The 13,448-nt window shown below is 42.3% G+C and overlaps 1 protein-coding gene across 6 annotated transcripts in view; it reads left to right on the top strand.

The window, feature by feature from the left end:
• Positions 1–13,448, top strand: part of tmem154 (transmembrane protein 154) — a 70,756-nt gene that overhangs the window by 23,116 nt on the left and 34,192 nt on the right. For all 6 annotated transcript variants that reach the window (XR_010975858.1, XM_068040973.1, XM_068040958.1 and 3 more), the window contains exon 3: positions 3,661–3,697. Coding sequence is in view for 5 of the 6 variants with exons in the window: in XM_068040973.1 (XP_067897074.1) it covers positions 3,661–3,697 (37 nt within the window). In the remaining variant the exon portion in view is untranslated. The remainder of the gene's footprint in view (positions 1–3,660; positions 3,698–13,448) is intronic.

The following is a 13,448-nucleotide window of genomic DNA, read 5'->3' on the forward strand; positions in this document are numbered from 1 at the left end:
TTCCATATTAAAGCACTTTTCCCCTAACAGTTTCTAAATGTCACTGGATAGATGATAGTTACCATTTTAAAAAGCAGTGTAGATCAGTGGAAGTGTACTTCAGTGTGTTGCCTGCTTGACTAGCTCAGGAACCCACATCTGCAATCCTTCTAGCCTAACTGAGATTTAGGGTTGAATTTTTTCTTTGGGGGTGGGAAACAGGAGTTCGGGACTGTTTCCGGGTCTCGAACCCACTCCCGGGGGGAAACAGTCACTCTTTGGAATTTTGACCAGGGCGCCCCCTTAACTGGCATGGAGACAGGTTCCCTGTTCAATTAAGGGTGGTAGGCGGGCTCTTGAAGCTGGTGGGCCAATCAGAGGCCTTTCAGCTTGAGAGAAGCAGCAGGCTGCAGTAAAAGGTAAGTAACCTAGAGGGCACATCAACATGAAGGTGCCCTCTCAGCGACTTTTTAAAAAATTCAAATAAAAAATAGAAAAAGCAGCTAGGTCACCACTATGGTGGGGTAGAAGAAAGTGGAATCCCTCTCCAGGGTAGCCTTTGGCTGAACTCACAAACAGGCAGGCAGGCAGGAAGGGCCTGTAGGCCTGCCTGGAGAGCTGCCACCTACCCCAGGCCTGCCGCTGGATTCCCACTTCCAGGCAGTTAAACTGCCCCCTGTCACATTGGGAAACTGAAAGCCGACATGCAAAATCGCAGTTGGCCTCCTTTAACCGCCCATAACAAGACACTTAATGAGCCTAGTTGGCTCCCAATCTAGGGCCTGCCAGGCCCTGAACCTGCCTCCCCTAAAATGGCCGGTGCCAGGAACTGGATTGGGAAATCGGCACGCTATCCGGCACTGGTATTTTCAGGCCCCGTACGCCTATGTTCCTGACTTCGGCAGGGCCCAAAGATTCTGCCTTTGAATTCATTCTTTCTTCAGACCCTAATTTGCTCATCGTGTGTGAATTGATTGGGCCAACACTGAGCATTTGGTGAAGCAAAAAAATCAATGGAGCAGAGAAGTATCAGTGAGAGTTCTGACTTCTATTTTCAGCAACTCATACCAAGCAGAGACCAGATGTGGATACATCTGTCGCCAGCTGCCTCTCTTTTTAATAGTATTAAGATTATATGGCAGAGGAGTATAGAAAAGGGGATGGTGGAGCGAAGATTGTGCCTTTTATCTTTTTTTTGCATTTATCAAGTTGACGGATGTCAGTTACGGAACAGTAGAACATTTCACCATTTGGGTCACCAGTGTAGTACTGAGCACTTTCAAATCAGATACCACACACGCCAATTTGGAGCAAAGCTCTCCCTTGTCTTCCTATCAATATGCTTTAACCTTTGACGAGCACCCCTAGCATTCCAGTCAGCAATGTCTCTCACCTTAATCATGCTTACAACCTTTCTGAATGAGAGTGCCACTTCAGTACCACATTTGTGCTAAATTATGGCCAGTTTCATATTGAGGGCCTGAAACCATCAATAACAATTTGGAGATTGCCCATGTTTATTTCAGATAAGATCCTAACAATCAACAGAGAGGAATTTTTGTCCCAAAAGTCTGTGCTGGGTTTATACTCAGGTGAACTGGCAACGTAGTAATTCACTTTACGACTGACATCCCCCTTTTTAAAAACACAATACAAAGATCAACTGATTTATTCCACAAATTAATTGGGATGAATCAAACAGTTTTCATCAATCATTTCCCAACATATTCATACATAGTTGCTTGCAACCAAGACCACTTCAGAATATGGCTATTGCTCATGAAACAACCAAAGAAATTAAACGTGCCTGGAATTCAAGTATGAAATAGTGAGGATATTAAGTCTTTTCCAAATTTCCCAAATAACTGGCTTATCATCCACATATCATAGATAACTTACTATTTAGCCCACTCTAGCACAAACACCTAATTGAATATGGGCATATAAGGGATAATTATATGAATTGCATTGCTGACAGAGAGCTTTGCCTACCTGGAACACAATCAGGAATTACTTTTAATAAATAGGACATCTTAGGGATCATATGCTTGAATTCTGATATGCATTCCCAATGATTGACGCTCTGAGCTCAGAGGTCAAAAGTTACCCCATAGTCATTTTAAGGCATTGATTTTCATTCTATTTGAAGGAATTTTCTCCCCAATTTTCTCCCTTCCTCACTCGAAGGCACTGATTCTTACTGGCATACAATCCTGTAACTGTCAATAGTCCTTTTTATACATCACACAAATGGATGAGCAGACAGACAGTGCTGGCAGCTTAATCAACTGGAGAGTGGGGCGTTGCAGCTAAGATTCACCTGACAGCCACACAAATACCCTGATTTCAACCTCCGGCACCCAACAAAAATAGGGCATGCAGGGGGTTAAAATAGGGGCTGAATACCTACACCCCCCTTGGTGCCATGCTCCCAACTGCTGCCAATTTAACAGCCATGTTTCAGGAATCACCGGAGACAATCTCTGCAGGTAGACCTTATCCATATGCAAAAGTAGGGGTCTTATCTTATGCAAATAGGACAGCGAGGTGATTTTAATTTACAGTTGCTCAAGTCGCAACCAGTACCAGAGACATCAGAGAAACTTGAGAGCTAACAGGATTTGAGCTAGAGGCAGCACAGGAAGGTAATTGTTTATATTTTTATGGTTTCCTTGTGGGCCAGGTGGTGCAGGAATGTCCTCAGCAGCCCACTTACTGCAGCAGCCAGAATCAAGCAGTGAAGCCCCTTCCTGAGAAGACTTTTGCTTTCTGTTAAAGCACGGCCACCATATTATTTATAATCATTATAAGTGAAGTGGACAACTTCTTTCAATTAGTTTTTCAGAAATAAACACCTCACCACATTTACTGCTGTAGGGAAGATGTCTCAAGGGCTGTAGCACTACAACAATTCCAAACATGATCACAAACAGAAGGGCGACTTGCAACAAAAGAAAAAAGCACATTGCCAAATTTAGCTCGACGGGATGCAAAACTTTCAAAAAAATCCTTGATCCAATTGTATTAAAGAACAAAATGCAGATTAATTTTGTTTTCAACAAACCAGAGCCTATTTAAGAACTCAATTTTAATTCCTGAGAATACCAGCAATGGCATGACTAGTTTACATTTTGTTAACATTATGTTATAAGTTAACTTTCCTCTTTTTATAGGTGGCAACAATCACCCAGCCAAAGTATGTAAAAATTAATATGGATCTTAAGGTAATTATGTCAGTTGGTAGCACTCTCCCCTCTGAGTTTCAAGTCACACTCCAGGACCTGAGCATAAAAATCAAGGTTGATGTTCCAGTGCAGTACAGAGGGAATGCTGTGCTGTCTATTGGATGAGATGTTAAATCAAAGTCCTGTTTGCTCCTTAGGTGGATGTAAAAGATCCCATGGCACTATTTCAAAGAAGAGCAGGGGAGTTATTCCTGGTGTCTCAGCCTTTTTACTCAATAAACATCACAGAACTGATTATCTGATCATTATCACATTGCTGTTTGTGGAAGCTTGCTGTGTGTAAATTGGCTGTTATATTTCCAACATTACAACAGTGACTACACTTTGTTAACTTCTGGTGGTTGTGAAAAGTGCTATATAAAGGCAAGTTTTCCTTTTCAGGAAATCTGCTTGAAAATGTATTTTAACTAAACATGTATAAACTTTCTTTTCTCAGCTCTAAATGATGATGTTACCAGTGAAAATCCAGCAAGGTATGGTGTTTGAAGCTTTTAACATTTTAAATAGAACACATAAAGTGAAACTATTCATTAAACTGACAGGAGTAGTTTCTCAGAGGCAAGTAACTAGAATATTTGAACAGTGTCAGTTTCACCTTGTAAATAATTCTTGATTCTGGTTGATGTGTTTTCTGCTACGCAGTCACTGTTGGGGACTGTGGGTGTAGGTACTACCACAGTTGTGCTGCTGTGGCACCGATCTGCCCATTTTATATTATAACAGCTGGATAATTACTGCCAATGAGAAACTGCTAAGGACTTGAGAGAGCAACAAATCCTGTATGGCCAGTCAGAAGAACCAACCAATAAAACAAAGGAGAAGGTAAACCAGTCAAATCACTCATTGGACTGGATTTTATTATCCCGCCGTCGCTTTCGGCAGCAGGTGCTCAAAATGGTGGTGGTCCTACCTGTGAGGTTAATGACCACTCCATTGCTATTATGCAGCAGAGGGTCATTTAGCATAATGATGGCAGCCATCCCTTCCAATCATGTGGTGGGACTGCATCGGTGACGTCGTCAATGGCGTCTCCTGACGTTGGATTGCAGAGTTCCCTCCTTCCCCCCCAACAGTATCCACTTTTAGGGTTCCTTCTTTCCCTCATATCTGCAAGTTGAGCTCAGCAGCAATGTCTAATGTGAAAAAAAATTCCACAAGATAACAGTGGTTACTTACCTAACCTTTGTAGACACTGATGACTCTCGTCTTGGTGGTGCCAGCTTTTCAAAGAAGGCACGTGAGTGCTGCATGTCATGCATAAGATTGCAAGCACCCGGTAGGATCGCGGCGAATTAGATACAAATTCATGCAAAACATTATGTAACAGATTTAAATTACGATCCTGTCACTTCGCAGTGGAGGTGCCGCCATGGAACCTTGCTGCCTCCGAGAAAATCAGAAACTACACTACAGTGTTGGGTTCTGCGGCAGACGATTTCGTGCAAATTCTACGGCCCCTCCTTCACCAAAAATACCCGCCTTCTAACGGAGCATAAAATGCAGCCCATTATCCTGGGCTTCATTCCACTGAAGGTTTCAAATCCTGTCCCCACCCCCAATACTTCCAAAACTCCCTTCCAAATCCTGAACTCGTACCCAAAACATGCCCTCCAAAGAAAAGTACTTGATTGGCTGACAGGCACTTTGGGACATCCTGAAGTCATGAAAAGTGCTATATAACTGCAAGTTTTACTTTCTTTTTTTCTTTCCAAGAGCTACCCCATCAGGTTCAGGCTCCTTCCAGTACTCACAAACTGCTTGATGGCGCTATCAGTGCTCTCATTCCATCATTCCATGGGATCATCCCCCATGCTCCCACTCTCCAAAGCCAATTTTCTCAAGACCTCTCAGATTCCAGGATCCCTTTTACAGCAATCTTAGATCTAAGAACCTGTCCCAACTCTCTCAGAAAAAGTACTCTTTTTCCTCATACATTTTCTACGAGGCCTAGCAATCCAGGGGAAGTTGCATTGATGGTTAATAAGTGTTTGATACCACAGAACAGAAGAACATAAGAAATAGGAGCAGGAGTAGGTCATTCAGTCCCTTAAGCCTGCTCTGCCATTCAATAAGATCATGGCTGATCTGATTATGGTCTTAACTCCACTTTCCTGCCTGCCTCCGCCAATACCTTGACACCCTTGTAGATTAAAAATCTGTCTAGCTCAGCCTTGAACATTTTCAATGACCCAGCCTCCACTGCTCTCTGGAGAATTCCAAAGATTAATGACCCTTTGAGAGAAGAAATTCCTCCTCATCTCCGTCTTAAATGGGAGACCCCATATTTTGAAACTCTGCCCTGTCATTCTAGATTCCCCCACGAGGGGAAACATCCTCTCAGCATCAGAAACTTATATGTTTCAAGAAGATCACCTCTTATTCCTCTAAACTCCAATGTGTTTAGGATCAACTTGCTCAATCTTTCCTCATAAGACAAGCCTTTTATCCCAGGAATCAGCCTAGTGAACCTTCTCTGAACCTCCAATGCAAGTACATCTGTCCTTAAACAAAGTGACCAAAACTGTATGCAGCACTCTAGGTGTGGTCTCACCAATGCCCTGTAGAGTTGTAGCAAGACTTCCCTACTTTTATACTCCATCTGCCTTGCAATAAAGGCCAACATCCCATTTGTGTTCCTAATTACTTGCTGCACCTGCATGCTAACGTTTTGTGATTCATGTACCAGGACACCCAGATCCCTCTATACCACAGCATTCTGCAATCTCTCTCCATTTAAATAATATTCTGCTTTTCTATTCTTCCTGCCAAAGTGGACAAGTTCACATTTTCTCACATTATACACCAGCTGCCAGATTTTTGTCAACTCACTTAACCGATCTATATCTCTTTGCAGACTCTTTGTGTCCTCCTCACAACTTGCTTTCCTTCCTATCTTTGTATTGTCAACAAATTTGGCTACAATACACTCAGTCCATTCATCCAAGTCATTAACATAGATTGTAAATAGTTGAGGCCTCAGCACTGATCCCTGTGGCATCTGCTAGTTACAGTTTGCCAACCTGAAAATGCCCCATATATCCCAACCCTCTGTTTCTTGTTAGCAAGCCAATCTCTATCTGTGATAATATATTACCATGAGCTTTTGTGCAGTAACCTTTTATGAGGCACCTTATCGAATGCCTTTTGGAAATCCAAATACACTACATCTACTGATTCCCCTTTATCATTCTAAGAACTCTAATAAATTTATCAAACACGAATTTCCTTTCACAAAACCATGTTGGCTCTGCTTGATTGTATTATGATTTTCTAAATGCCCTGCTACTACTTCCTTAATAATGGGTTCCAGCATTTTCTCAATGACATTAAAGGCTAACTGGCCTATAGTTTTCTGCTTTCTGTCTCTCTTCTTTCTTGAATAGAGGTGTTACCTTTGCAGTTTTTCAATCCACTAGGACCTTTCCAGAATCTAGGGAATTTTGGAAGATTACAACCAATGCATCCACTATCTCTGCAGCCACTTCTTTTAAGACCCTAGGATGTTGGCTATCAGGTCCAGGGAATTTGTAAGCCTTTAGTCCCATTAGTTTTCCAAGTACTTTTTCTCTAGTGATAGTGATTGTTTTAAATTCCTCCCATCCTTTTGCTCCTTGATTTTCTACTATTCTTGGGATGTTTTTTGTGTCTTCTTCCATGAAGACAGATACAAAATACTTGTTCAAAGTCTTTGCCATTTCCTTGTTTCCCATTATTAATTCCCCAGTCTCATCCTGTAGTGCTAACCACTGCGGCACAGTGGTGCAGTGGTTAGCACTACAGCCTCACAGCTCCAGCGACCCGGGTTCAATTCTGGGTACTGCCTGTGTGGAGTTTGCAAGTTCTCCCTGTGTCTGCGTGGGTTTTCTCCCACATGCCAAAGACTTGCAGGTTGATAGGTAAATTGGCTATTAGCAATTGCCCCTAGTATAGGTAGGTGGTAGGGAAATATAGGGACAGGTGGGGATGTGGTAGGAATATGGAATTAGTGTAGGATTAGTATAAATGGGTGGTTGATGGTCCGCACAGACTCGGTGGGCCGAAGGGCCTGTTTCAGTGCTGTATCTCTAAACTAATCCTCTAAGGGACCTACGTTTACTTTAGCTACTCACTTCCTTTTTATACACTTATTGTTGTACTATCTATTTTTATATTTCTTGCTGGTTTACTCTCATATTTTAATTTCTTCCTCTTTGTGTTCTTTTCAATCATCTTTTACTGGTTTCTAAAATTTTCCCAATCATCCGGCCTACCAATAATCTTCGCAGCTTTGTATGCCTTTACTTTCAATTTGATACCATCCATAACTTCCTTAGTTAGCCACGGATGGTGCATCCTTCTCATAGAGTATTTCTTTGTCAATTGTATATATCTTTGTTGAGAGTTATGAAATATCTGCCACTGCTTATCTACCATGTTACCTTTTAACTTATTTTCCAAATCCACTGTAGACAACTCTGTCTTCATACCCTTGTAATTGCCTTTATTTAGGTTTAAGACACCAGTTTCAGACCCAGGTTTCTCACCCTCAAACTGAATGTGAACTTCTATCATGTTATGATCACTCTTGTCTCGAGGATCCTTTACAATTAGATTATTAATTAATCCTATCTCATTACACATTACCAGGTCTAAAATAGCCTGTTCCCTAATTAGTTCCAGAACATATTGTTCTAGGAAACTATCCCGAATACATTCTCTGAACTCATCCTAAATGCTACCTTTGCCAATTTGATTTGTCCACTTGATTGGAAGATTAAAATCGCCTACAATTATTGCAGTACCTTTCTTACAGGCCCCCATTATTTCTTGATTTATACTCTGTCCTACAATGTTGCGACTGTTAGGCAGCCTATAAATTACACCCACTAGTGACTTCTTTCCCTTTGCTATTTCTTATCTCCACCCAAACTGATTCTACATCTTGATCTTCCGAGCCAAGATAATTTCTCACTACTGTATTAATCTCATCCTTTATTAATAGAGCTATCCTTTTTCCTATCCTCCTGAAATGTCAAATACCCTTGAATATTCAGTTCCCAGTCTTGGTCACTCAGCAACCACGTCTCTAATGGCTATCATGCCATACCCATTTATTTCCATTTGAGCTATCAAATTCAGATACTTTTGATTAATTTGTATAAGGAGGTAGGACTCTGAACTGAATACCACTTGTTATGAATGATGTCTTTTTGCCATTTTCCCTAGTCTGACCCTATTAGCTGGTGCACTCTTATGTTTGTACATTCTGTCCCTTCCTGTCACACTCGGTTATCATTACCCGTGTCGCTACCCTGCACTATTGCCTTGTCCTTTCTCGTTAACTTTCTAAATCTGCCCTCATATGAATCTTCCAACCCACCCTGACTATTTAGTTTAAAGCCCTCTCTACAGCCCTAATTATATGATTCACCAGGACACTAGTCCCAGCGCGGTTCAAGTGAAGCCTGTCCCAATGGTACAGCTCCCTCTTTCCCCAGTACTGGTGCCAGTGCCTCATGAATCAAAACCCACTTCTCCCACACCAACATTTGAGCCACACATTCAACTCTCTGATCTCATTTACCTTCTGCCAATTTGTTTATGCCGATTGCCGGGTCAACAGGAGGGCACCTAATTTGTATGGGCAGGCTGGTACCCATACCACTGCAAACACCTGTTTGCCCCATATGACCAGAAATTTCTCCCACCTGCCTTTGTGGGGGTGAGGGAACAGAACTCCCTTCAAGCTCTTGCATACAGGTTGGAGGGGGGAAGGGGTGGGGGTGGTGGTGGGGTGGGATCTAGATTTTCACAAAAGCCATTTTTCCTTATCTTCAGGAGTCTAAGCTGCACCCCTCACCTAGACCTTCTGCTGTGCCTCACATGCCCACTTGGAGACCAGTATTCTTCATCTGTCTCTGTATACCTTTGTCCAATCCAACAATGTGCCCCAAATTGAACTGGAAAAGCAGGAATGCCCGATATAGGATTGCCTGCCTAAAACTCCAACTTTGGAGTGGCCCCCATGGCCAACCAAGGCCAACCAGAAAATTCCTGAAATGGTGGGGACAGTTTAGCAAGTCTCTACCACCTTTTGCTGGGTTCTGCTGAACTCTTGCTAAAGTTACACCAGGGATCTGGCAGAACCTGAGGGGCCAATATCATACTTGTTTGTTACATATTTACATAATTTTTTGCATAATACTTCCCTGCAGTTCATTTTACATCATATTTTCCTATGAGGCACAGTAACGTTTCAGTTAGACTCCAGCTATAAATTCAGATATATTCCACATTTGCGGCTGCTTTGTGCAAGGGGTATTTTAGTTCAGAGTAGTCTCAGCACTCCTACCTCCTCATGCAAATTAATCAAATGTATCTGAATCAAATGGCTGCTGTTAAGCACCTCAGTTGAAACCTAAACTGTTCCTATGCTTGACATGCCAGAGCATGCATTCGACAGGTAACTGCTTATCAAGATTCATGCCAGAGATTGGACTATGGGCTCCAACCTGGATCAAATGCTTGTTTTTAACTCTCTGTCAAACTGCCATCAACTGATCCAAAAATTCAGACTTCAGCCTGTGATCATTGTTATTTTACAGCATGGACATTGATGTAATTTAAAGGTTGGTTTACCAAGAAACTAAAAACCTTTGATTTCCCATCTTTAATCCCAACCATTTTACTCAGGCAGAGGGGGAGAGGAGGGGCAGCAGGGGTGATATTTCAAGCACTAGGTAGATACTGTTGGGGTGTTCTGTGCCACAATGTTGCCACTAACCAATTGTCATGTAGCTGGATTTAAGATTACAGAATATGAGCAAAGCTTATAGATGAAAGTATTACATTTGTGTATTTTAAAGCTTTGTGTCATCTTTTTTGTCTCCCATCCTACTGGTCTCCATTAAATTCAAGCAGAACATAGAGGCAAAGTAATCGAGCGGCACTGAAACCTGTTAAAATGTAAACATAATGCAACCTCCTTGAGTGATGCCAATTCGTTAGTCTGTGATCAATCATTTCTTTGATCTGTATGATCAATTCTCTGGATTCACCTAACAGGATTTCAATAGCTAGTCAATTTGATTTCAAGTCTATCAGTAATGTTTTTGCAATACTGCATAGCAGGCTGAAGAATTGTAACAATTTCATAAGTCCCTGAAATGGTGGGGACAGTGTAGCAAGTCTTTACCACCTTTTGCTGGGTTCTGCTGAACTCTTGCTAAAGTTCAGCTCCAAATCTGCTCCAATATTTTTTGTCAGGGCAGCACCCTTGCCCACCCAGTTTCTGGGGTCAGTGACATTTGCACGTATAGTATCGGATGGATGAAACTGGGACACTGGCTTCAGGTAGTGAATGCAAACTAACAGTGAGCTGGTCTTACAAGCTAAAGGCTTTCAAAGTTCAAAAAAAGAAATGCTTTCATCTTAATAGACCAGTTTCTTTACTGAAGTTAATCACTCTACAATCGGTTACCATAGGGAAAGCAGTCTTCTAAATCTGAAATTCTGCCCTTAGCAACTGTCGACACCCGAGCTGCACAGTCACAAATGTGGGAAATTACGCCTTACCACCCCTCCTTGTTCTGGTGTGTACCTGACCATTTATGTATTATTTCCCTGCCCCAAAGGTAGTTTTGATGTGCAGAAAAAGAGGTGGGAAGCTGCCGTGACTAGGGTCCTTCATCAAATTCTGCCTCTGCCTGTCCTGAATACAAAGATTTACAGCCAAATGTTGAGGCAATGTGATGCTGTATTGTGAATGATCATATATACTGGATTATTACGTATAAGGGCCCAGCACAACCGCCTTCAGTTAACAAATACATGCAAGCCTTGTTATTTTACCTTACTTCCAAAATAAAAAACAAGTTCACCAGTATGGTAATTATGCATCTGAGCTTATAAGGAACTTGTGATGTGACAGCGCCAATTTAATTACAATTAAGTATGTATCTGGAATTAAATGTTATTCTCCAGCTGCATACCTCCCGTTGAGGACTGTTCCATCCACATGGCTCTGCATAACCTTTGACATTTTCCAGAAGCAAGTGGATATACCCGGGTTCGATTCCGGGTACTGCCTGTGTGGAGTTTGCAAGTTCTCCCTGTGTCTGCGTGGGTTTTCTCCGGGTGCTCCGGTTTCCTCCCACAAGCCAAAAGACTTGCAGGTTGATAGGTAAATTGGCCATTATAAATTGTCACTAGTATAGGTAGGTGGTAGGGAAATATAGGGACAGGTGGGGATGTTTGGTAGGAATATGGGATTAGTGTAGGATTAGTATAAATGGGTGGTTGATGTTCGGCACAGACTCGGTGGGCCGAAGGGCCTGTTTCAGTGCTGTATCTCTAATCTAATCTAATCTAATCTAATCATAAAAACAGAAAACGCTGGAAACACTTGAGCAGGTCAGGCAGCATCTGTGGAGAGAGAAACAGAGTTAATGTTTCAGATCAATGATCTTTCATCAGAACAGAAAAATTAGACATGTAACAGGTTTTTAACAAGTACAGAGGCAGGGAATGGTTGGAACAGGGGAAAGAACAAAAGGGAAGGTCTATGATGGGATGGAAGACATGAGCGATTAAATAACAAAAGAGATGATGGTGCAAGACATAAGGCGATGGTAATGGGACAAGTAAAGAAACAAAAGATGGGTTTAGTGAAGGTGTAAGTGGGAATAGCAGAATCATTACCAACAGCTGTCATCCAGAAATAATGAGAGCTGTGGTTATGATTTGAAATTGCTGAAATCAATGTTGTGTCCAATAAGTTATAAAGTGTCTAATCAAAAGATGAGGTGCTGTTCTTTGAGCTTATGTAGAGTTTCATTGGAAAAGTGTAGGAGGCCAGGGACAAAGAGAGCAGAGAAGGAGTGGGGTGGAGATATAAGTGACAGGCTACTGAAAGCTCAGGGTCATGCTTGCGAACTGAACGGAGGTGCTCCACAAAATGATTATCAATCTGCGTTTGGTCTCCACAATGCAGAGCAGACTGCAGCATGAGCAGTGAATACAGTACACTAAATTGATAGAAGTACAAAGAAATTGCTATTTCATCTGGAAGGAGTGTTTGGGTCCAGGACGATGAGAAGGGAGGAAGTAAAAAGGTAGTTGCTGCATCTCCTGTACTTGCATAGAAAGACATTGTGGGAAGGGGAGGGGGTGTTGGGGGTGATTGAGGAGTGGACCAGGATGTCACAGATGGAATAATCCCTTCGGAATGCTGAAAGGGGAGGAGAAGGAGGGGGAAGATGTGTTTGGTGGTGGCATATGCTGGAGATGACTTAAAAATGGCAGAGAATGATCTGTTGAATGTGAAGGCTGGCAGGGTGAGGACAAGGGGAACCCTATTGCAGTTCTGGGATGGAGGGTAAGAGGTGAGAGCAGAAGTGCAGGAAATGGATCCTGTCAACCATAATTGGGGGAATCTTCAGTTGAGGAAGAAGGCTGACATATCAGAAGCGCTGGTATGGAAGGTGGCATCATCAGAACAGATGTGATGGAGACGGAGAAACTAGGAGAATGGAAAAGAAATTACAGTAAGTGGGATGTGAGGAAATGTAGTCCAGGTAGCTGAGAGAGTCAGTGGGCTTATAGTGGCTATTGATCAATAGCCTATCCTTAGAAGGAGACAGAGAAATTGTGGAAGGGAAGGGAAGAATCAGAGATGGACCGTGTGAAAGTGAGGAAAGGGTGAAAATTGGAAGCAAAGTTGATGAAATTTTCCAGTTCAGGGCGAGAGTAGGAAATGGCACCGATACAGTTATCAATGCACCAGAAAAAGAGGTGAGGGAGGGGGCCTGAATGGACTGGAACAAAGAATATTCCACATATCCCACAAAAAGGCAGTCATAGCTCAGATCCATACCAGTTCCCGTAGAAACACCTTTTATTTAGAGGAAGTGAATGGAGTCAAAGGAGAAATTGTTCAATGTTGGAACAAGTTCAGCCAGGTGGAGGAGGGTGGTAGTGGATGGTGACTAATTGGGCCTCCATTCAAGGAAGAAGTGGAGAGCCCTCAGACCGCCCTGTTGGGGATGGAGAAGGACTGGACATACATGGTGAAAATGAAAGAAAGACGTGCATTTATATGGTGCCTTTCATGATCTCGGGATGTCCCAAGGCATTATACAGCCAATAAAGTACATTCGAAGTGTAGTCACTGTTGTAATGTAGGAAACACGGCAGCCAATTTGTGCACAGCAAGCTTCCACAAAAAGCAGTGTGATAATGACTGGA

This window comes from Heterodontus francisci, chromosome 1 (genome assembly GCF_036365525.1).
Source record: "Heterodontus francisci isolate sHetFra1 chromosome 1, sHetFra1.hap1, whole genome shotgun sequence".
Lineage (NCBI taxonomy): Eukaryota > Metazoa > Chordata > Chondrichthyes > Heterodontiformes > Heterodontidae > Heterodontus > Heterodontus francisci.